The 23,328-nt window shown below is 45.4% G+C and overlaps 2 protein-coding genes across 3 annotated transcripts in view; one reads left to right on the top strand and one right to left on the bottom strand.

The window, feature by feature from the left end:
- The window catches only part of PIGX (phosphatidylinositol glycan anchor biosynthesis class X), a 22,843-nt gene extending 6,630 nt beyond the window's left edge, over positions 1 to 16,213 (bottom strand). Inside the window, exons 1-6 of the mRNA XM_062181159.1 lie at positions 16,037 to 16,213; positions 15,274 to 15,451; positions 12,113 to 12,176; positions 9,365 to 9,506; positions 2,980 to 3,193; positions 1,004 to 1,104 (exon numbers count right to left, since the gene is read on the bottom strand). Coding sequence (XP_062037143.1) covers positions 1,004 to 1,104; positions 2,980 to 3,193; positions 9,365 to 9,506; positions 12,113 to 12,176; positions 15,274 to 15,451; positions 16,037 to 16,213 — 876 coding nt within the window. The remainder of the gene's footprint in view (positions 1 to 1,003; positions 1,105 to 2,979; positions 3,194 to 9,364; positions 9,507 to 12,112; positions 12,177 to 15,273; positions 15,452 to 16,036) is intronic.
- On the top strand, positions 15,659 to 23,328 carry CEP19 (centrosomal protein 19). 2 transcript variants are annotated; one of them, XM_062209590.1, is made up of 4 exons: positions 15,659 to 15,960; positions 19,114 to 19,253; positions 20,176 to 20,375; positions 22,084 to 23,328. In XM_062209590.1, exons 3-4 carry the CDS (start codon positions 20,246 to 20,248, stop codon positions 22,443 to 22,445), a joined length of 492 nt encoding a protein of 163 aa, XP_062065574.1. In that variant the 5' UTR covers positions 15,659 to 15,960; positions 19,114 to 19,253; positions 20,176 to 20,245; the 3' UTR covers positions 22,446 to 23,328. The 2 variants fall into 2 exon arrangements, with proteins under 2 accessions (XP_062065574.1, XP_062065581.1); XM_062209597.1 differs by lacking the exon at positions 19,114 to 19,253.

The following is a 23,328-nucleotide window of genomic DNA, read 5'->3' as shown; positions in this document are numbered from 1 at the left end:
TATGGTTTTTGTTTCCCTTTTTTTAACTTCCTCTGAAGTTAATTTACTTTGTTGTTTAATGAGATATAAATAAAAGTAAAATTAAAATATTTTAAAGTTTTATTTTAAATGTTTATTTATTGGAAAGGTAGAGCAACTGAAAAATGGAGAGCCAGAGAGATCTTTATCCTCCTACTCATTCCCCAGAATGCCCCCTACAGCCAGAACTGGCCCAGGCTGAAGACAGGAACCTTGAACTCCATCCAGGTCTCCTATGTGAGTGGCAGGGACCCAAGTACTTGAGCCAAAGAAACTAGATCAGAAGGGGAGATGGGACTTGAACTCAGGATGACTTAACCCATTGCACTACAATGCCTGTTCCCAAATAAATTTTATTGATAAAGAAAAAACATACACATGCTACTGTTTTCTTCACTATCCTACACCTTTAAAAAGCATACTGGCTGCACTTAATTCCTAGACCAACCAATGAGTCATGGGACTAACACTACATCTCCAACCTCCCAAATCAAAAGGTTCATATGAAACCTTACCCAAATGAGAAAACACTGTGACACCAGTAGCAAAGAAACAACATTAAAAACAAACAAAAGGGGCCAGCATTGTGGTGTAGCAAGTAAAGCTGCTGCCTGCCATAGCAGTGGACACCCTTACAGGCATCGGTTCAAGCTCCAGTTGCTCCACTTCCAATCCAGCTCCTTGCTAATGCGTCTGAGGAAAGGAGCAAAAGATGATCCAAGTGCTTGGGCCACTGCCACCCAGGTGGGAGACCTACAAGAAGCTCCTGGGTCCTGCCTTCACTGCAGCCATTTGGGGAGTGAACCAGCAGATGGAAGATCTCTCTGTCTCTCTGTAACTGTGACTTTCAAGTAAAAAATTAATAAATCTTTAAAAACAAGCAAACAAAATGCTATCTATATTAGAATATACGATACTAGTTCCTTAAATGTGGCAGAAACACATAGACTTTTACACATAAAAGCAACATAAAATAATAGCTTACTGATCTGTACTTCATACTGTTCCACTGGCAGATATCCTCATTCTCCAAAGCACAAGGAGCTGCCACTTCTGATTGAGTCCAGCATTTCAAAATTGGAAACTCTGCGCAAAATGGTAGAAAATTCTGTCAAAAAACCTGCATTTGGATTCAAGGCTATTCTTGCATTGAGTCTCAGCATAAGTCTTTCATTCTAGGATATGAGTATTCAAACATTTTAACACAATATATATAAACTCTCTATGTCTTGGACCCATCCATCTCATGCTGCTACTTGAACATCTTTTTTATATGAATGCCTAAATTACAAAGGTATCACAGAACTGAACATGAGTTTTTAACAAATCTCATCACATTCAAGCTAAGGGCCAATCTTTTGAAAATACATCCCAAGTGTACAAGCTGATAAATTCCCATATGAAATGCATCAATTCAAACATTTCTAAGGTCAGAAACAGACCACCATAGACCCTCCAGTATTCTCTCAGAACAGACACTTTTTCAAACTTTTCTTAAGGCATGTAAAAAGTACCATTAATTGAAGCAGAAAACTAGGTTGGATAAACAAAGCTAGTATAGTTGAACACTTTCTAATTTTCTCATCATGAAAGGCATGATGGTTGCAAACATATGATTAAAAACTTCCCATCTGTCAGTTTTCAGCAGCAAAGCTATTATCTTGTGTAAACATCTAAGTCAGCACGAATTTGGAGACAGGAAGAATCAAAATCTGAAAGAGGCTTCTTAAACTAAAGAAAAAATACCGATTTTGAGAAGACTGTGAAGATAGAGTTTAATAATCATTTCTTAATTCATGCAAATTCTCATATAAAAAACCAGAAAGAACAATTACTTGGCAAAGCCAAAACCTCATGGACAAAATTTACAACAAAGGTAAGTGATCAAGTATCCCTCTTAAAACACAAAAACATTCCCAACTGGAGAAAAACAGCAAAACCCACAAAGTCCTGCAATACCAGTATGAAGAAACAAAAATCAGCAAAGGGGCTCTGTGGATCAAAGGCTGCAACAGGAAACACAACTGGTATTAGCAAGCCGACTAGTCACAGGATAGGGCCCATCCACAGCCCTGCCCAAGGAATCAAACCTGAACCTCACCACACCACTGGATCCATGCCAATCTCCAGGAAACAACTAGGTCAGAGGAACACGATGAACCGCATCATGAGTATAGTCAGGAAAATCTCCAGACCTCCACAATGAGAAACTCTACAGGGCCACAGGCCCACTTTTTCTTTCTTTCTTTTTTTCTTTCTTTTTTTTTTTTTTTAAGATTTGAAAGGCAAAGGAACAAGGAGAAGAGGAGACAGAGAGACCTTTCATCCACTGGTTCGCCTCCCAGATGGCCACAACAGCCAGGGCTGGGCTGGGCTGAAACCAGGAGTCAGGAACTCCATCCAGGTTTCCCACATGGCTGGCACAGGTCCAAACACTTGGGCCACCATCTGCTGCCTTCCAGACAAATTAGCAGGGAGCTGGACCAGAATTGGAGCAACTGATGCTCCAATAAGGGATACTGACACCACAAGCAGCAACTTAACCTCCTGCACCGCAACCCCAGCCTCTGGCCCATGTTCTTTCAACAGTTCAGTTTTTAAGAAAAGAAAGAGACAGAAACCTGTAATTTAAGAGACCTAATGGAGATACCAATTTTTTAAATAAGACTAAGCACTAGTGTATAAAAATGTTCATGTGTATAATAAAAACAACAGAAACGCCGAAGTGAGTGAAGTCAGAATGGTGAGGGAGTCTTCAAGGGAAGATCTCGTCCTGGCTAGTATTTACTAGGATATTTGTCTTACGATAATCCACAAAACTAACTGTTAGCTTTTCTACCTATCAGCTATTTTTTATAATAAAAAAGTTAAAAAAAAAAAACATGCTTTTGACTTGACTATAGTCTGTGGCCATTCATTTATTCTTATTTTCAACCTTTAGAAAAGACTTACAACCCTCACCTTGGTCACAATACATCAGCAAATCCGGGTTACTGACTACAATAAAGGTTTCTCCGTCTTTACTGTGTGGCCGGTGATAGCGGTAGTGCACAGGCAAAAAGGCCTGGAAACAGTCACTGCATTGTGACTCTTGCCTGGCATAAATGAGAACTGCAGATTCCTCGGACAGATAGCTAGGAGCTTCTATATTGAAATTTTCTGAAATCATCACTGCCTGTCAAAATGAAAACAAACATTAGTCAAGAATAAATAAATGAGGAAGATTTAAAAATAAATAAAACCAGAAGATGGCTATATGGACAGACAGAAGTGTCAAATTTACCCTCTGCAAAAACAAATTTCCATTCCCTATTCATCCTCAGTTTTAAGTAGGAAACAGAGAGTGAGATCTATGTTTAGTAAAGTTTTTTTTACTAAACATAAACAGGAGAAAGTATACTCTTGATTGCCAAGTGTCACCATAAAAATTATTTCTGTGAAATTCCCTTATTAACCTCTGTTTACATGATGAAACAGGTAGCAAGAAAAGACAAATCTTGTGAATAAATATACCATTAAAAATAAGTATGAAAATGTCTGTGACAAAAACGGTTCAACCTGTATTGGTATAAAATGATTAGTAATTTCCTGTTCTTCAGGGAAACAAGATGGTAATGAATAAGTCAGAGCTCTGTGGCCAGGAAACCACAGCAAAGGTCAGCACTCGTTCTACAGTGGCTACAGAAAGTTAACAAGGAATGGGGGTTTAGTCCAGTCATTCAGACACCCACATCCCATACTGGAGTACCTGGATGTACCCAGCTCTGGTTTCCAACTCCAGCTTGTGCTAATGCAAGCCCTGGGTCACAGGATTTCTGCTACCCAAGCAGGAGACCTGGATTGAGTGCCCAGATCCTGGCTTCAGCTCCCAGCCCAGTCTGAGGCTGTTGTGGGCAACTAGGAGTGAACCAGAGAATGGGAGCTCTTTGTCTCTCAGCTTTATAGAAAAACAAAAAGTAAATTGAAAAAAATGGCAAAGGGTGTTTTGAAAAAATAGTATTGCAAAAACCATCTTAAACATTCTACATAAAAAGTAAAAATGTATATGTTGAGTTATGCTGTGTATTTCATTATATATATTTATCCATATATACATAAAAGTCTTTGAAAGCTTCATGGAAAATGAGTATTACAAAAACTATGCATGAGGGGCCAGCGCTGTGGCGCAGCGGGTTAACACCCTTGCCTGAAGCAGACCCAGCTGCTCCACTTCTGATCAGCTCTCTGTTTTGGCCTGGGAAGAAGACCTCTCTCTCTCTGCCTCTCATCTCTGTAACTCTTTCAAATAAATAAATCTTAAAAAAAAAAAAGCTATGCATGAATTTCAAAATTTTTTGTACCCAAGTAAACTTTGTTTATTTTTTTAAAGATTTTTATTTATTTAATTGAGAGGTAGAGTTACAGACAATGAGAGGGAGAGACAGAGAAAGGTCTTCCGTCCGCTGGTCACTCCCCTAATGGCCGCAACGGCTGGAGCTGCACCAATCCGAAGCCAGGAGCCAGAAACTTCTTCCGGGTCTCCCACACGGGTGCAGGGGCCCAAGGACATGGGCCATCTTCTACTGCTTTCCCAGGCCATAGCAGAGAGCTGGCTTGAAAGAGGAGCAGCCGGGACTCGAACCGGCACCTATATGGGATGTCCGCGCCGCAGGCAAAGGATTAACCTACTGTGCCACAGTGCCAGCCCTCCAAATAAACTTTTAAAAAGTAAATTATTTATCTGTGAGGGTCAAAGATACAGCAAGAGAAAAAAAAGGAGAGATACAAAGAAAGCAAGCTCCCATCTGATTCACTCCCCAGAGGCTCACAACAGCCTCAGGCCACTTCTCATGACAGTCTGCAGAAGGAATTGGGCCACAGTATCTACTAAGCAGAAATAAACAGTATCTGATACATCAAGAAATTAGTGTTCAAAAAACAAATTAGCTTCCAATTATCTATATGTCACAGTGTAACATCAATTTTTATAGAAGTTTCCAAAATTAAAATGTAACTATACTTACAGGCCTATAATTAGTAACTAGAACAGGAAATAGATCATCAAAATGAAGAGAACCTTATCAACAAATCTATAGTGTCATCTTTTATCTACCTACTTTTCTTGTAACAGTCAATCTGCAAATATCCAAATCTTATCCAATCAAAGGTACATCTCTTTTGGGTACATCTCTCCAAAAAAGATTTCATTTTCTTAGAACATAGTAGATGATTTTAAGGTGGTTTGAAATACGTTATCAATTCATGAAATTATAAGCTAAGAATTGTGTTTAAATTTGAAAGTCTCAGTTAGAATTTATAACTCAGTGAAGAAAAAAAACTTACATTTATGTGTATCTAGAATTCCATATATACCCAAAAACCTGAAAACACAGGAAGAAACTAGGTAACTGAAGGCTGAGATAGGTGAAGTTTATTATTGAATGCCTTGCTATATCTCCTGAATGTTGAGCCATCAGAGTATAATTATCTAATTCAACAAACATTAAAATGAAATAAAAAAGGTAGGCCAGTGCAGCGGCTCACTAGGCTAATCCTCTGCCTGCGGTGCCGGCACCCTGGGTTCTAGTCCCGGTTGGGGCGCCGGATTCTGTCCCGGCTGCTCCTCTTCCAGTCCAGCTCTCTGCTGTGGCCTGGGAAGGCAGTGGAGGATGGCCCAAGTGCTTGAGCCCTGCACCCGCATGGGAGACCAGGAGGAAGCACCTGGCTCCTGGCTTCGGATTGGCGCAGCGCTGGCCGTAGCAGCCATTTGGGGGGTGAAACAATGAAAGGAAGACCTTTCTGTCTCTCTCTCTCTCACTAACTCTGCCAGTCCAAAAAAAAAAAAAAAAAAAATGAAATGAGAAAGGTAAAGAAATTGGTGTAAACCACAACTAGAAACAAGATACCATCACAAATGACTGGAAGTATATCTACTTTGACTTTTTAAAATAACATGCGTATGTCACAGCAGTTAAGACACTGCTTTGGACCTTATGTCCCATACCAGAATGCCTGCATTTGAGTCCCAACTCTGCTTCCAATTCCAGTTTCCTGCTTCTGCACACCATGGGAGGCAGTAGGTGATGGTGCAACTCCTGGAGTCCCTGTCACCTACATGGGAGACCCAGGTTGAGTTCCAGAATCCAAGCTTTGCCTTGGCCCAACCCCAGCTGTTCCAGGCATTTGGGGAATGACCCAGTGGACAGATCTCTTTCTTTCAAGTAAAATGAAAATAAATTTTAAACTGACAATTAAAAGATTAAAAAATTCATATGTACATTATAAACTTATGAACAAAGAGTTTACAAAAAAATTTATTTTGTCTTTACTTTCATTTTATTTGAAAGGCAGAAACACACAGGGAGAGATCTTCCATCCACCAGTTCGCTCCTCAAATGTCTGCAACAGCTGTGGCTGGGCCAGGATGAAGACAGGAGCCCAGAAGTCAATTTAGGTTTCTCACATGGGCAGAAAGGACCCAAGTACCTGTGCTATCACATACTTACTCCCAAGATGCACATTAGCAGGGAAACGGAAATGAAGCAGAGCTAGGACTTGGCAGGAAGCTGGAATTGGAAACGAAGCCCAGGCTTGAACGCAGGTGCTCATTTATGTGATGCAGGCTTCCCAAGCTGTGTCTTAACCACTGGTTCTTTTTTTTTTTTTTTTTTTTTTTTTTTTTTGACAGGTAGAGTTATAGACAGTGAGAGAGAGAGACAGACAGACAGACAAAGGTCTTCCTTCCGTTGGTTCATTCCCCAAATAGACGTCACGGCCGTTGCTGCGCCAATCCAAAACCAGGAGCCAGGCGCCTCCTCCTGGTCTCCCATGCAGGTGCAGGGGCCCATGCACTTGGGCCATCCTCCACTGCCCTTTCGGGCCACAGCAGAAAGCTGGATTGGAAGAGGAGCAACCAGGACTAGAACCTGGTGCCCATATGGGATGCTGGTGCCACAGGTGGAGAATTAACCAAGTGAGCCACGGCGCCGGCCCCTAACCACTGGTTCTTTTTTTTTTTTTGACAGGCAGAGTGGACAGTGAGAGAGAGAGACAGAGAGAAAGGTCTTCCTCTTCCGTTGGTTCACCCCTCAATGGCCGCTGCGGCCGGCGCACCATGCTGATCCAAAGCCAGGAGCCAGGTGCTTCTCCTGGTCTCCCATGCGGGTGCAGGGCCCAAGGACTTGGGCCATCCTCCACTGCCTTCCCGGGCCACAGTAGAGAGCTGGCCTGGAAGAGGGGCAACCGGGACAGAATCCGGCGCCCCGACCGGGACTAGAACCTGGGGTGCCGGTGCCACAGGCAGAGGATTAGCCTATTGAGCCGCAGCACTGGCCATCACTGGTTCTTAACAGCAATTATCTGAGTTATTTAAAAACACATCTGTGGGTCTAACCTAAACCTACAGAATCAGGATTTCCCAGGAAGACAACCAGCTGCACAGAAAGTGCTCCCAGATGATTTTCTTCAAAGCTGGGGACACTCTGAATTAAAGAGCTAAGATTCCCATCAGGGAAGGGCAAAAACTTTCCAATCAGATAACCCTGGGTTCATTCCTTGGCTCTACCATTTATTGATGTATCCTGGATACATTGCTTGACTTCTTTGTGCTTCAGTTTCCCCATCTACAAAATGGAGGTAACACGTCTAGAGGTATCATAACAATTAATTTATGTAAAGTGTGTGGGACACAATCTTCCTTTAATGTTTAACTTTGCCTTGCTTCATTTTTAAATTTTTTTTAGATTTCATTTATTTTTGGGGGGAGGTAGAGTTACAGACAGAAGGAGAGACAAAGAGAAAGGTCTTCCATCTGCTGGTTCACTCCCCATATGAGATACCAACACCACAAACAGAGGCTTAGCCTACTGTGCCACAGTGCCAGCCCCAACCTTGCTTCTTTTAAAACAAAGATATTTGGAGCAGGAATTTGCCACAGCAACTAAGATGCCACTTATGATGCCTACATTCCACATCGGAACACCTGTGTTTGAGTTCTGGCTCCACTTTTGATTCCAACTCCCTGTTAACGTGCATCCTGGAATGCAGATGATGGTTCAGGTCCTTAGATCCCTGCCACCTATGCAGGAGACCCAGCTTAAGTTCCTGGTTCCTGGCCTTGACTTGGTCCAGCCTAGGCTAATGTGGGCGTTTGGGGGGTGAATCAGCCGACAGAAGATCTCTGTCTCTACCTCTCTCTCTTCATCGCTCTGCTTTTCAAATAAAAAAAAAAAAATAAACTTTTTTTTAAAATAAAGATCTTCAGCCTAGATAACTAGTAAATGTTAGTTTCCCTTCCTTGCATACAGTTATTGGAATACATGTCTTTCTAATTTAATAAAGATGCCATTTAAGTGCTACTTATTCATCATTAAACTTTTCAAGACTATCTATGAGGAATCTTCAAAAAGTTTATAGGAAATGTACATTAGCTTTTAATTCTATTTTTCCATTTTTGAAGTATCTTGTACACACACACACACACACAATTTGCTTAGTTATTAATGAATCAACCTGCCAAAGAGTATTTAATCAGCTCAGTTTAGTTGGTTTATTCCTGACAAGTGAACAAATATTCACTTGTTCAAGAAAAATTCCTATCCTTGGGCGAGTGTTGTGGTACAGTAAACTGCAGCGTGGGATGCCTGCATCCCATAAAGGTGTACCAAGTTCAAGTCCCAGCTACTCTAAACTCCTGATCTGGCTTCCCACTATATGCTCCAGACAGGCAGCAAATGATAGCCCAACTACTTGTGTTCTTGCCACCCACATGGGAGATCTGGATGCAGTTCCTGACTCTGAGCTTCCTAACCCTAGCTGCAGAACCAGTGGATGGAAGATTGACCTCTCTCTCTCTTTCTGCCTTTCAAATAAATAAACCTTAAAAAACAAAACTCCTATCCTAACATGTCATTTTATATGCTTTAACGAAATGAAAAAAAAAATGTAATGCTGTCATATTTAGTATTCTTCCTTTTTTTAAACAATTTATTTGAAAGTCAGAGTTACACAGAGAGAGGAGAGGCAGAGAGAGAGAGGTCTTCTATCCACTGGTTCATTGGCTGCCAATGGCCGGAGCTGCACCAATCCAAAGCCAGGAGCCAGGATCCTCCTCTGGGTCTCCCACGTGGGTGCAGGGGACCAAGCACTTGGGCCATCTTCTACTGCTTTCCCAGGCCATAGCAGAGAGCTGGATAGGAAGTAGAGCTGCCAGGACTCTAACCAGCATCCATATGGGATGACGGCACTGTAAGCAGCACCTGTACCCACTATACCACAGTGCCGGCCCCTAGTATTCTTCCTTAATCCAAGCTACAGGATCCTTAAATTTCTGACTCTCTCAAAAAAATAAAATCCCTAATATCTGTACCTCTGTTATTTTCCTCTCTTGTAATGAAGCCAATTCATATGGATCCACAAAAAGTCCTGTTGGGATTTCCTGTTTAATTAAGAGTCGGCAGGTCTGTAAGTCCTCAATGCTTTCTCCAAATTTCACTTTTATTGAAAGGTCTCTGTAAGACAAATATATTTAAAGTATATTTCTTCCTTCAGCTGTTAAATGAGATAGCATGACACTATACTCATAATATTGGAAACACTGTATTTGAAATTCATATTCCAAAAAGTAGATCTTTCATAATTCATGTCATAGCCACATTACAGCATTAGTGTGAAAACAAACATCAATGGAAAAGCACAGTCCAAAAATATTTATATACATATTTTCAATAAAGGTACTAACCTGATTTGATGGGGAAAGGACAATCTTTGCCACAATTGGAACTGAAACAACTGAATATCAATATAGAAAAAAACGAACACTGACCTCCACCTCACATCATATACAAAACTTAAAACAGATTATAAATCTGTGTGTATAACTGTCCTAGCTTTCTGCCTGATCCCGGACCGCAGTGCATGATAGTTTTGCTTAAGTAGGGAAATACACATAGAAGCTCAGGGAGACTGAAGTGGCTGCAAGTCCTAGTGCCAGATTTCAGAGAGGAATTCCAAAAATCCAAACAGGAATCCCTTCAGTTTTGCTGAATACTAAGATACGCATAACTAGGGTGTAACTCCACAGGACTCAGCAAAAAATGACCAGGGAGAGGCAAGCATTGTGGCACAGAAGATTAAGCTACAGCTTGGGACACCTACCTATATCCTGTATCAGAGTGTCTGGTTCCAGTTCCAAGCTATTCTACTACCTCCCTGCTAGTATGCCTGGGAGCCAGAAGGTGATGGCCCAAGTGCTTAGTTTTTGATACTCATGTGGGAGACCTGGATGGAGTTCCTGGCTCCTGACTTCAGCCTGGCCTAGCCCTGGCTGTTAAGGCAATTTGGAGGGGGGAACCAACAGATGGATGATTTCACTTTCCCTGCCTCTCACACTCTCTGTCACTCTACCTTTCAAATAAATAAATATTTAAACACACACAGATATATCTACATGTACATTAAAAAAAAAAATCAGGAAACTGAAAAAGTCCAAAATTTCAAACAAGATTGAGGTCAGTAGAGCAAAGCCTTATAAGGCAGATATACTAGCCTTTAACTTTAGAACTATACAAGAAAAGGTTAAGAGGATCAAGCTACTAAGTAACTTAATTGCCAACAGAAAAAAAAAAAAAAAAGCCCAACACACTTTAAACAAGAAAATCCACATTCAACAGAATTCATATCCCAAATGTTCACAATGTTCAGCATCTAATCAAATTATTAAACAGCAGAGGCAGTGAAACATGATCAACCATCATGAAAATATAACCCAACAGAAACAGACCCAGAAATGACAGAAGTGCTAAAATTTGCAAAAGGTACTATAAAAATCATTAAGAACACTCCCAATATGTCCAAGAATTTAAAAGAAAAACACGAGTATTATGAGACAGATAAGGTTAAAAAAAAAACTGAGTACAAGTTCAAGAGATGAAAATACAATTTTTGGCCGGCGCCGTGGCTTAACAGGCTAATCCTCCGCCTTGTGGCGCCGGCACACGGGGTTCTAGTCCCGGTAGGGGTGCTGGATTCTGTCCCGGTTGCCCCTCTTCCAGGCCAGCTCTCTGCTGTGGCCCGGGAAGGCAGTGGAGGATGGCCCAAGTGCTTGGGCCCTGCACCCGCATGGGAGACCAGGAGAAGCACCTGGCTCCTGGCTTCAGATCGGCGAGATGCGCCGGCCGCAGCGGCCATTGGAGGGTGAACCAATGGCAAAAAGGAAGACCTTTCTCTCTGTCTCTCTCTCTCACTGTCCACTCTGCCTGTCAAAAAATAAAAAAAAGAGGCGGGCGCCGCGGCTCACTAGGCTAATCCTCCGCCTTGCGGCGCCGGCACACGGGGTTCTAGTCCCAGTCGGGGCACCAATCCTGTCCCGGTTGCCCCTCTTCCAGGCCAGCTCTCTGCTATGGCCCGGGAAGGCAGTGGAGGATGGCCCAAGTGCTTGGGCCCTGCACCCCATGGGAGACCAGGAGAAGCACCTGGCTCCTGCCATCGGATCAGCGCGGTGCGCTGGCCGCAGCGCGCCTACCGCAGCGGCCACTGGAGGGTGAACCAACGGCAAAGGAAGACCTTTCTCTCTGTCTCTCTCTCACTGTCCACTCTGCCTGTCAAAAAAAACAGAAAGGAAGGAAGGAAGGAAGGAAGGAAGGAAGGAAGGAAGGAAGGAAGGAAGGAAGGAAGGAAGGAAGGAAGGAAGGAAGGAAGGAAGGAAGAAAATACAATTTTTTGAATAAAAAGTTACCCAAATGTGATTTTTTTTTAAAAAAGGCTTATTTATTTATTTGAAAGGCAGAGTTACACAGAGGCAGAGACAGAAAGAGAGGTCTTCCAACCACTGGTTCACTCCCCAAATGACCGCAACAGCCAGAGCTACGCCAGTCTGAAGCCAGAAGCCAGGAGCTTCCTCCAGGTCTCCCACTTGGGTACAGGGACAGCACTTGGGCCATCTTCCACTGCTTTCCCAGGCCACTGACAGGGAGCTGGATCAGAAATGGAACAGCTGGGACTTGAACCATAGCTCATAGGTATGCTGGCATCACAGGCAGCTTCTTCACATGCTATGCCACAATACCAGCCCCCAGATAAATAAATCTTTAAAAAAAATGCCTCAATGGCAACTTACCTGTGAAAACCATTTTTCAATACTTCTTGCTTCAAAACAATTTCAGGACATGTGTCCCTTATACCTATAGAACCAAAAGATTATATTAAATAAAAACATAATGAAAGAATACTTAAATAATCACAGAATTACTTCAATAGGCTTTACTTGCCTATAAAATCTAACAGATCTAAAGCCAAAAGCTTTTCGAACTTAAGCAATTTGAGTTATACATAAGTCTATTTCCAGTATAACGTAGTGGCGAACACTGACTTTGGAACTAGATTTTCTGTTTTTAAATCCCAGTCTGCCATTACTTTGGGAAGACCACTTCTCCTGAGGCCGGTGCTGTGGCTGAGTAGGCTATGCTTCTGCCTGCAGCGCCGGCATCCCTTATGAGCACCAGTTCGTGTCCTGGCTGCTCCTCTTCTGATCCAGCTCTCTGCTTATGGCCTGGGAAAGCAGTGGAACATGGCCAAAGCGCCTGGGCCCCTGAACCCACGTGGGAGACCCCAAAGAAGCTCCTGGCTTCTGATCAGTTCATTCTGGCCATTGTGGCCACTTGGGGAGTGAATCAGTGGACAGAACACCTTTCTCTCTGTCTCTCCCTCTCTCTGTAAGTCTGCGTCAAAAATAATAAAATAAAAATCTTAAAAACAAACAAACAAAAAAAAAAACAAAGGTAGCTTCTCTTTCTGCTAGCTGTCACAGGACTTACTATGTGTAAAGGCATATGTTTTTTCTCCACCGGAATAATCAATTTATTGTAAGAACCACATGACGGGATAGTGCATATAAGAAAAGGGAAATCCTCACCATGAGGGGCTGCCAGCCGCCACCCAGCATGGCAGGCAACACAGGAGGCACTGGCTCTCTGGCCATGTCTCAGCAGGGAGCCTGTACTCTCTAGAGTGGCCCAGAGCACACAGTGCTTGGAAGACCCCAGGTCCTGAGGGCAGCGTCCAGGTGGTCATTCCTCATCCTCATGGTGGGCACAGCGAGGACACAGCGCAGGAGCTCCCAGAGATGGCAGGGGATGCCGACTGCCCTCCCTGTGGTGTGCCCCGCATGCCCCAACACTGTGAGAGAGCTGTATGCAAGCAGGGTTTCCTAGGCCCCCCACATTCCCAGCATACACAGGGCACCTCAACAAGGCCCTGAGCTCTCCCCCATGCTGTTGAGAGCACACACGGAGCCCGGGGGCCTTGGGGGGTGTCTGACTCCTGGACCAAGTCCTGTGGAGAATGTTCTCTGAGAAGACAGCTAACTGCCCCAACATGGTCAGCTCCCAGTCACCCAACCAGGACTGTACACTGGGGTAACTGTGTGGCAGGTTCCCAAGGGAAGACAGAGCCTACCATACACTAAGCATACTATATGTTTGTTGTTAATATTACTTTATTCATGCATCATAGTTTTTTATAGGACACATATTTTATGAACTGTTTGAAGATCCTTTGTATGCATGAATTTCAATCTTTTTGCACCAAAGTGAACTTTTCTTTTAATTCCTTTTTATTAAGTCTATGTTTTTAAGATTTATTTATTTATTTGAAAGGCAGAGTTACACAGAGAGAGAAGGAGAGGCAGAGAGAGAAAGAGAGGTCATCCATCTACTGGTTCACTCCCCAACTGGCTGCAACAGCAGGAGCTGCACCAATCTGAAGCCAGGAATTTCTTCCAGGTCTCCCACGCGGGTGTAGGGGCCCAAGGACTTGGGCCATCTTCTACTGCTTTCCCAGGCCATAGCAGAGAGTTAGATTGGAAGTGGAACAGCCGGGACTCGAACCAGCACCCATTTGGGATGCTGGCACTGCAGGTGGTGGCTTTACCCGGTAGGACACAATGCAAGCCCCTTAATTCCCTTTTCCTCAAGCTTTTTTTTTTTTTTTTAAAGTATACACATCATTAGTAACTGATTCTCAGTCATTGAACCGAGTAAATGATCAGAAGTTAGTTTGCCCAACCCCCTACAGTCTGCACTACTTCCACTCTCCCAGGGAGCTAAAGAAATCTTAACTGCTTTGGAGCAGCATACAATGTTTCTCCAAATAAACACTGCACGTATCTCGTACAAATCCAGAGTTTTCCTCCTTGTGTTTAATTTTAATGGGCATAGGGAGTAAGGCCTAAGCATTTTTTCTCTTTACAGTCTATCATCTAACTACATATTAAATTAGGAGAAATCTAATCCCAGCTGCTGTTTCCAAGCTAGCTCCCTGGTGAGGCCACTGGGAAAGCAGTGGAACATGGCTCAAGTACCTGCAACCCACATGGAGTTCTAGGCTCCTGGCATCTGCTGGGTTGCAGGCATTTGGAGAGTGAAATCAGCGGACGGAAGATCCCTCTCTCTCCCTCGCCTTTTCTCACTTTGTAACTCTTTCAAATAAATAATAAAACAAATCTTTAAGACAACTTTTTCCTCTTAAATATTACTTCAATTTGGTGTGCTGGCCTGAACTAGCTGTGGAAATGGACCCCTTTTTAATGATTAAGTGCCGGGCTGGAAAACTCTTTACAGATATCAAGTCCAGTTATTGAGCAGTTATTTTTCATTTCATAATTCTTTCTTAAAACAAATTTGGAAATCTAATAAGTAAATCCACAGAGGCAGCACAGCACGGATAACTAGGCTACAATCGTCCTCCAGCTGGAGAAACTCACCCGGAAGTGTTATCACCTTATCACCTTATTGAAATCACTCTGGCAGGTGTCTGTCTCCCTCAATACGCTGCAACCTCGACGGCTCCGGGTGTGTTTAGCTCAGGACCACGAACTTGGACCCTACGATAGGAATCAACTCCCCTGCCCAGCCTGGAGTCACAAAGAACCCCCAAGCCAACCTGGTATCACCAAAGATGTCCAGTCTCCCCATTCCGTTTTGGAACTCTTCGCGGGCCCCTGACCGCGGAGGAGCGTCACGCTGCCCACGCGCTTCCCAAGACGCGTCACCACCGTACTCCTCGGTACTCGAGTCACAGCGCAGCCGGTTCCACCCCGCAGCGACAACGCGGGGCCCTGCAGAGACGCAGGTGCTGCCACGGAGCAGAGCGCGCGGGAAGGGCAGCGGCAGGAAGGCGCGTGGCCCTGGCTCGCTTCTAATCCGCCCCAACTCACCCCACCGTTGCAGCTGCAGCGCTCGGCTCCGGAAGCACCAGCACACACCCGGCCCCTGCCCTTACCTGCACCGACAGCGGCGTCGCTGGAGCTCGGGGCTCCTGTGCGGGCGAGCCCGGCCGCCGCGCAGAGGAGCAGCCAAGCGGCCGCCCGCACAGCCCGGACCAGAGCCGCCAGAACGCCGAGGGGCGGACGCCCGAGAAGGGGCGCGCGGGACGAGGTGCCGGCAGGGGAAGGAGTCCGCTAGTGTCTGCGCCGGAGGGCTGGGTCGCGTACGCGGGCCGTCCCGCGTCTTCAAAGCTCTAGCCCCCTACCCGAAAAGTTCAGGCCCTGCGTGAGGCGGCGGGACCCGGCCCCTTTCGTTCACGCCCCCCGCCAGCCCGGGGGCGGGGCGAGCAGCGACGCAAGCGCGGTGACGTGTGCCCGGGCTGTTGCTATGGGAACGTCCCGGCGGGCGCTGGCTGGACTCTGAAGCCCTCAAGCCCTGGCGGGAGCTGGCGGTCTGCGCTGCCCACCGGCCTCCGCCTGGGCTTCCTGGTGTTTGCGGGCCTAGACCTCCCGCACGAGGATTCACCCCTGGGGTGCTGTCCGTGAGGCTGTGGTTGCGGCCTCTTCCTGCGGCGCTGGGCCCCACCCGGCCTCACAGGAGACTCTGGCGTGCCTGTGTGCACCGCGGTCGGGTGGAGGCGGCCGCTCCTCACGGTGTAGACGTCGTCCTGCGGGAGACGGTGCGCTTTCCGATCTTCTCTGAGGTAAGGACGCCAGCCTTGCCCTGGAGACGTGAGAAGCTAGAGATGCGTCTGCTCCTTGGGGGAAATCCGTGCCCACCGTGGGTCCCCTGGCAAGATTCTGGCGGTCCCTGACCCCTGGGAAGAAAAACATGCAAGTCCAGGAAGGGTAATCAGGAAAACGCGCCCTCTCCCTTCCCTGAACCGGACGGAATCTGCTAGCAGGCCTGGAGAGCCTGGTGTCCGAGCGCAGGTCCCAAGCGGAAACCAGCGCCATGCGCCTGGTGGACAAACACGGAGATCCGCTTCAGATGGAGCTGCCCCTGGAGAGGAGGAGAGGGGCAGAGTGTGTTTGTGTGTGTGTGTGTGTGCGCGCGCGATCGGCCTCAGGAATTGTTTTACATTCCCAACAGAGCACAGCATTGGTAAAAAAACAAAAGTTACATTTTAATAAGGAAAAGAGTCTGCAGTGGGAAACTGCGCGGTTGAGTATGAACTGCTTCCATCCTGAGTACCGCGGGTCTCTAGAGTGTGTGTTTACACGGTGCTCAGCACGCTTTCCTAGAAAGTTTACTAACATGGTATAATGAGACGCAATTTTTAGAGTAGCGTTAAAGAGAGGGGAGGGGAGGAGTCAATTGCATCAGCTAAGAGGCCAAACACTCATTTGAGATAGCAGTTCTTTTTAAATTGTTTTTAAAGTTTTGTTTTATTTATTTGAAAGCCAGAGTTAGAGAGAGAGGTCGAGACAGAGAGGTCTTCTGTCTGCTGGTTCACTCCCCAGATGGCTGCAACAACCGGGGCTGGGCCAGGCTGAAGCCAGGAGCCAGGAGCTTCATCTGGGTCTCCCACGTGGGCGCACTTTGGCCATCCTCCCCTGCTTTCCCAGCAGAGAGCTGGATTGGAAGTGGAGCAGCCGGGGCTCTAACTGGCGACCCTACCGGATGCCGGCCCTGCAGGCGGTGGCTTTAACACACTGCACCACAGCATCGGCCCCAGCAGTTCTTTATATATGATTAGTTTCCCGAGTAAAAATTCTATGTTCAACAATAAGGGGTGAATAATGTAGACTATAGTATATCGTATATCGACAAGATCCTTGGGAATCATGTAAGAATTATATCTTAGTAAAATATTTAATGAGAAAATGAGTTGTTAAACTTTAGGAGATAGTATGTATGATATAAAAGACATAGTGTTTGTTTTTTGTTTTTTGTTTTTGTTTTTTGACAGGAAGAGTTAGACAGAGAGAGAGGCAGAGAGAAAGGTCTTCCTTCCGTTGGTTCATCCCCCAAGTGGCTGCTACCGCTGGCGCGCTGCGCCAATCTGAAGCCAGGAGCAAGGCGCTTCCTCCTGGTCTCCCATGCGGGTGCAGGGCCCAAGGATTGGGCCATCCTCCACTGCCTTCCTGGGCCATAGCAGAAAGCTGGACTGGAAGAGGGGCAACCGGGACAGAATCCGGCACCCCGACCCGGGGTGCCGGTGCCGCAGGCAGAGGACTAGCCTATTGAGCCTCAGCGCCGGCCTAGACATAGTTTTAAAGACTAAACTGTATCTCTGGAAAAATCCTGTTAGTAATAAAGGTGATTATTTTATTTCCTCCCATTCCTGCTCGTCCCCAGTTTTCTACAGTAAATATTTTATTACTGTTAAGTTTTTTTTTTAATTTTATTTATTTATTTATTTTTTGACAGGCAGAGTGGACAGTGAGAGAGAGAGACAGAGAGAAAGGTCTTCCTTTTGCCGTTGGTTCACCCACCAATGGCCGCCGCGGTAGGCGCGCTGCGGCCGGCGCACCACACTGATCCGAAGCCAGGAGCCAGGTGCTTCTCCTGGTCTCCTATGGGGTGCAGGGCCCAAGCACTTGGGCCATCCTCCACTGCACTCCCTGGCCTGGAAGAGGGACAACCGGGACAGGATCGGTGCCCCGACCAGGACTAGAACCCGGTGTGCCGGCTCCGCAAGGCGGAGGATTAGCCTAGTGAGCCGTGGCGCCAGCCTACTGTTAAGTATTTTTAAAAATTATATTCCTAGGTCAGGCATTTAGAGCAGTTAAGACTGTTCAGATCTGAAGCCAGGAGCCGAGTGCTTCCTTCTGGTCTCCCATGGGGGTGCAGGGCCCAAGGACCTGTGGGATGCCTGCATCCTGTGGGAGTGCCTAGGTTCAAGTCCTGGCTCCAACTCCTGCTTCCTGCTAATGCATACCCTGGGGGCAGTGGTGATGGCTCTGGTGGTTGGGTCCCTGCCATCCAGTGGAAGACCTGGCTTGAGTTACTGCCTCCTGGCTTTGTCCTGGCGCAGGCCCAGCCCCAGCCTTTGCCAACATTTGGGGAGTGAACCAGCAGATGGAAGATCTCTCGTTGTCCCTGCCTGCCTTTCAAATAAATTTTTAAAACAAGGATTTAAAGAAAATTATATTCCTGTAGCACTTCTCCAGCAGAACCAGGTTTGTGACAATATTATCAATCACCCCATGCCACTTTACCTCGAGTTTTTTGATACTTAAGAATTTCCCTAAAATGTTAGATACATCTGAAGCTGTACCTGTAATTAAGTGTATTTTGGCACTGAAGATGTGGAAGTAATGAGAGAATAAAAAACGTCAATCTGTAAATAGATGTGTTTCTTGTAACTAGGAAAGATAATATAGTGAGACAGAAGCCATGTAAACTACTGCCTTGCTCCAGGGCAGGCTGTTTCTCCTTCAGGTCTGCCTTTTTTGGTCAGGTCTCTAAATGGTGGATCAGGATGTACCAGAACTGCCTTAGATTAATACATGAATTAAACAAGAATGGGGCTGGCATTCGGCATCCCATGTGGTCACTGGTTTATGTCCCAGCTGCTCCACTTTTGAACCAGTGCCTTGCTCTAATGGCCTGGGAAAAGCAACAGAAGATGGCTCAAGTGTTTGGGCCTCTGCCACCAATGTGGGAGACCTGGATGAAGTTCCTGGCTCTTGGCTTCAACCTGGCCCAGCCTGGCTGTTTTGGCCATCTAGGGAATGAACCAATGGATAGAAGGTCTTTCTCTCACTCTAACTCTGAATTTCAAAATAAATTTTAAAAAAATGAATTAAGGAGCCAGTGTTGTGGCACAGTGGGTTAAAGCCCCAGCCTGCGGCACCAGCATCTCATGTGGACACCGGTTTAAGTCACAGCTGATTCGCTTCCAATCCAGCTCTCTGCTAATGCACCTGGGAAAGCAACGGAGGATGGCTCAAGTCCTTGGGACCCTACACCCACATAGGAGACCTGGAAGAAGCTCCTGGCTCCTGGCTTCAGATCGGCTTGGCTCCAGCCATTGCGACCATTTGGGGAGTAAGCCAGCGGATGAAAGACCTCATCTCTCTCTCTCTCTCTCTCTCTCTCTGTAACTCTTTCAAATAAAATAAATCTTTTTTTTTTTTTAAAGGAATTAAACAATATGGGTAGAATGCCTACTACACTCCACGTATGCTAAGATATAGTGTTGAAAAATGTATGTACTCCCTGCCCTCATGGAACATACAGACCAGAAGGGGATAGAGATGAGTAAATGAATAATTACAACAAACTCGATGAGTAGAGTAATTGGGAAGATTCAAAGGAGACAGATCTGGTCTGGTGACCCTCTCAGGACAAATTGCATAGTACCTTGATACAAACGGTGCTTGATACGTATCTTATTAATTGATAAATAGAAAAGGCACTACAGATCAGCCCTGGGCTGACTCAGGTTTGGCTACAACCTTTGGTAAGAGTACAGTACACTAAGAGATCCAAATGGAATTGTATTCTCCAGCTCACATGTGAACAAACTTACATCCTTCAATGACCCAAAGAATCGTAGGGATCCAACAGAGGCTAACCCAAGGCCAAACAGAACTTTCAGGGTAGCGCTTGAAGTGTTGGGCTTCATGGGCAGAGTATGTGTCTTTAGATTGGGCTAGACGGGAAGGCAGTGGAGGATGGCCCAAGTGCTTGGGCCCTGCACCCGCATGGGAGACCAGGAGGAAGTGCCTGGCTCCTGGCTTTGGATCGGCGCAGCGTGCCAGCCGTAGTGGCCATTTGGGGGGTGAACCAACGGAAGGAAGACTTTTCTCTCTGTCTGTCTCTCTCTCACTGTCTAACTCTGCCTGTCAAAAATTAAAAAATAAAAATAAATTTAAAAAAATAGATTGGGCTAGAGCCAGGTTTGCTGGAGGGGAAGGGAAGGGGAGGGAAGTACATCTGACACCTCTTGTGGTCTTTTTCCCTTTAGCTGGAAGTAACCGTGCAATGAGTGCATTTTTGTCGGGTTTCCTCTGATTTACGCTGAATTATATGTGTGAATGATGTGTACTGCCAAGAAATGTGGAATTCGATTCCAGCCTCCAGCTATCATCTTAATCTATGAGCATGAAATTAAGGGGAAAAGTCGACAGCGCATCATGCCAGTCCGAAACTTTTCCAAGTTTTCAGGTATCTCATCTTTTGTCTTGCCTCCTGTCCGAACTATTCACTAAATCATTTCATGAGAACAGTTTGAGCCTCATGCCATGGAGTGGCATGCCCTTCAGAGTACACAAACCTAGGTTCAAATCACTGTTCTATCAGGGATTTGATGTACAATCTTGGTTAAGTTACTTATTGTCATGGGCTTCAGCTTCCTAATCTGTCAAAGGGAATTGATAATTTTTTCCCAGTTTGATAACTGATAATTGAGTTAAATTAAATAGCATTATTCAGTAATATTAATTCCCTCCTAATATTTTTTGTTTGTAACCTTGGTATTTTATTAGTACCACTACTGCTATCTAAAGGCTATAATACAACTTTTTCCTCCTAGACACTTCCTCTAGTTGAAAGTGTTCAGCATCTCCACAAAGTGATTTTTAAATTAAGCAAGTAAGGCCGGCGCTGCAGCTCAATTGGCTAATCCTCTGCCTGCGGCGCCAGTACCCCAAGTTCTAGTCCTGGTTGGGGCACCAGATTCTGTCCTGGTTGCTCCTCTTCCAGTCCAGCTCTCTGCTGTGACCCAGGAAGGCAGTGGAGGATAGCCCAAGTGCTTGGGCCCTGCACCCGCATGGGAGACTGGGAGGAAGCGCCTGGCTCCTGGCTTTGGATTGGCGCAGTGTGCTGGCCATAGCAGCCATCTGGGGGGTGAACCAACGGAAGGAAGACCTTTCTCTCTGTCTCTCTCTCTCTCACTGTCTAACTCTGCCTGTCAAAAAAAATTTTTTAAAAAGCTAAATTAAGCAAGTAAAAAATTATTCTGGGGCATTGTGGCACAGCCAGCTAAGCTACCACTTGCACCATCTACAGCCCATCCTAAAATGCCAGTTTGAGTCCCAGCTATTCCACTTCCAGTTCAGCTCCCTGTAATCTGCCTTGGAAGCAGTAGATGATGGCTTGAGTACCTGCTTGAGTCCCTGCTGCCACATATGAGACCCAGATGGAGTTCCTGGCTCCTGGCTTCGGCCTAGCCCAGCCCCAGCAGTTATAGCTAATTTAGGTAGCGAACCAGTGGGTTGAAGATCTTTCTTCCCCCTCTCTCTTCCCCTCCCTCCCTCCCTCCATTCCTCCCTCCCTTCTTCTCTTCCTCTTTGTCACCTAGCTTTGCAAATATTACTTTTTTAAAAAAAGGATAAATAATTGTTCTTTTAAAAAATATTACTCCCTCCTCCTGCCACCACATTCAAAGCTCAGTGAAAAGAGATAGTTCTACAAAAGAATTCATCCAAGAGGCAGGCATTATGGTGCAATGGGTTGAGCTACCACTTGGGACACCTGCATCCCATGTTGCAATGCTGTTTCCAGGCCTGGCTACTCCACTTCCAATCAGGCTTCCTGGTTGTGTGCTGCTTGGGAGGGGACCAAATGATGGCCCAAGTATTTGAGTCTCTGCTACCCACCTGAGAAATCAGGATGAGGACATTTGAGGAGTGAGCCACTAGATGGAAGGTCTCTCTCTCTCTCCCTCTCTCCCTCTCTCTGTCACTCTACCTTTCAAACGAAAAGAGGATAAAAAGCACTCCAATAAATCCATTTAGTCCCTTGGTGGTAAGGGAGATAATGCTTTCAAGATTCAGTTTTGTTTTATTTTTGACCCTTGCATTAACTTATGGTACGTTTATTATTTGTGATATAGATGATGTATGTCATATACTGCTTTCTGTCTTCCTTCTAGATTGCACCAGAGCTGCTGAACAATTAAAGAATAATCCCCGACACAAGTATTACCTGGAACAGGTGTCCCTGCGGCAGCTAGAGAAGTTGTTCAGTGTTTTACGAGGTAACTTGCGGGGACAGAGTTTGGCAGAAACGATGGAACAAATTCAGCGGGAAACAACCATTGATCCTGAGGAAGACCTGAACAAACTGGACGACAAGGAGCTTGCCAAGAGGAAGCGCATCATGGATGAACTTTTTGAGAAAAATCGGAAGAAGAAGGATGATCCAAATTTTGTCTATGACATCGAGGTTGAGTTTCCACAGGATGAGCAAGTACTGTCCTGTGGCTGGGACACAGAGTCAGCTGATGAGTTCTGATACAGAGCACTCGGAAGTCAGGGGCTAGCAGAATATCCATGTTTATACAAAGAACATACAGTGATTCTAGAAAAATCTGCCAAGAACACTAAATGTATGTGTTGGGTCATAAATGGATTGACCGTGTTACTTTTCCAAAGCAGTATATTTACATCTACCAGGTAGGTGCAAGCAGGATATAGGAAAAACAATATAGGAGTCTGCCTTTAAGGAACTCATAAACTAATTGAAAGATAAGTCAGAAACTTGTGAAAAGATATAATAATATAGGCATTAGAAAGATTAGAGCCAGGTGCTGGTAGAGGATAAAGGTCAGAGCCTGGATTCCTGTAGGGTGGAATGGCTAGGGGGAGACAGGACGTTGCCTGACCCTGGAAATCATAGTAAGTTCACAGATGCCCGTGTAGGGGTCCAGACTAGAGTGCATGCAGCAAAGGGGAAGAGGAGTGGCAAAGAGACAACAAATAGACATTTGTATTTTAGCAAATCACAGTTTGACAACATTGGAGGGCACTACAGTTACCAGGAATTGACCCTGGATGCATCATGTTTGTGTGTGTGTCGGCCTCTGGAGTAGAAGAGGGCCCCTGCGGGATGCCTGCAGCTGCAAGTGTGTTCCCCAGCCGGGGAATTCTGCCCCTCTTGGATCAGGAAACATGGACAACAGACATTTCTGAAACCCGGAACCTCTTCCTGTAAATAAGAGATTGTTTGTAAAATGGGAAATCCACCCACAATAAATGAACAATAGATACTGCCAGTGTGGGCCTACTTAACGAGTCTGTACCTACAAAGAGAGGATCTTTGTTTAACAAGGTTATCTGTGTGCAGATACATTCATTCTTACTAGAGTATTATTTAATTGGCAGAAATCCTGTGTTTC

The sequence above is a fragment of the Lepus europaeus genome, chromosome 2, assembly GCF_033115175.1.
Source record: "Lepus europaeus isolate LE1 chromosome 2, mLepTim1.pri, whole genome shotgun sequence".
In the NCBI taxonomy this organism is placed as follows: Eukaryota; Metazoa; Chordata; class Mammalia; order Lagomorpha; family Leporidae; genus Lepus; species Lepus europaeus.
This window is presented reverse-complemented; position numbering and strand designations above follow the sequence as displayed.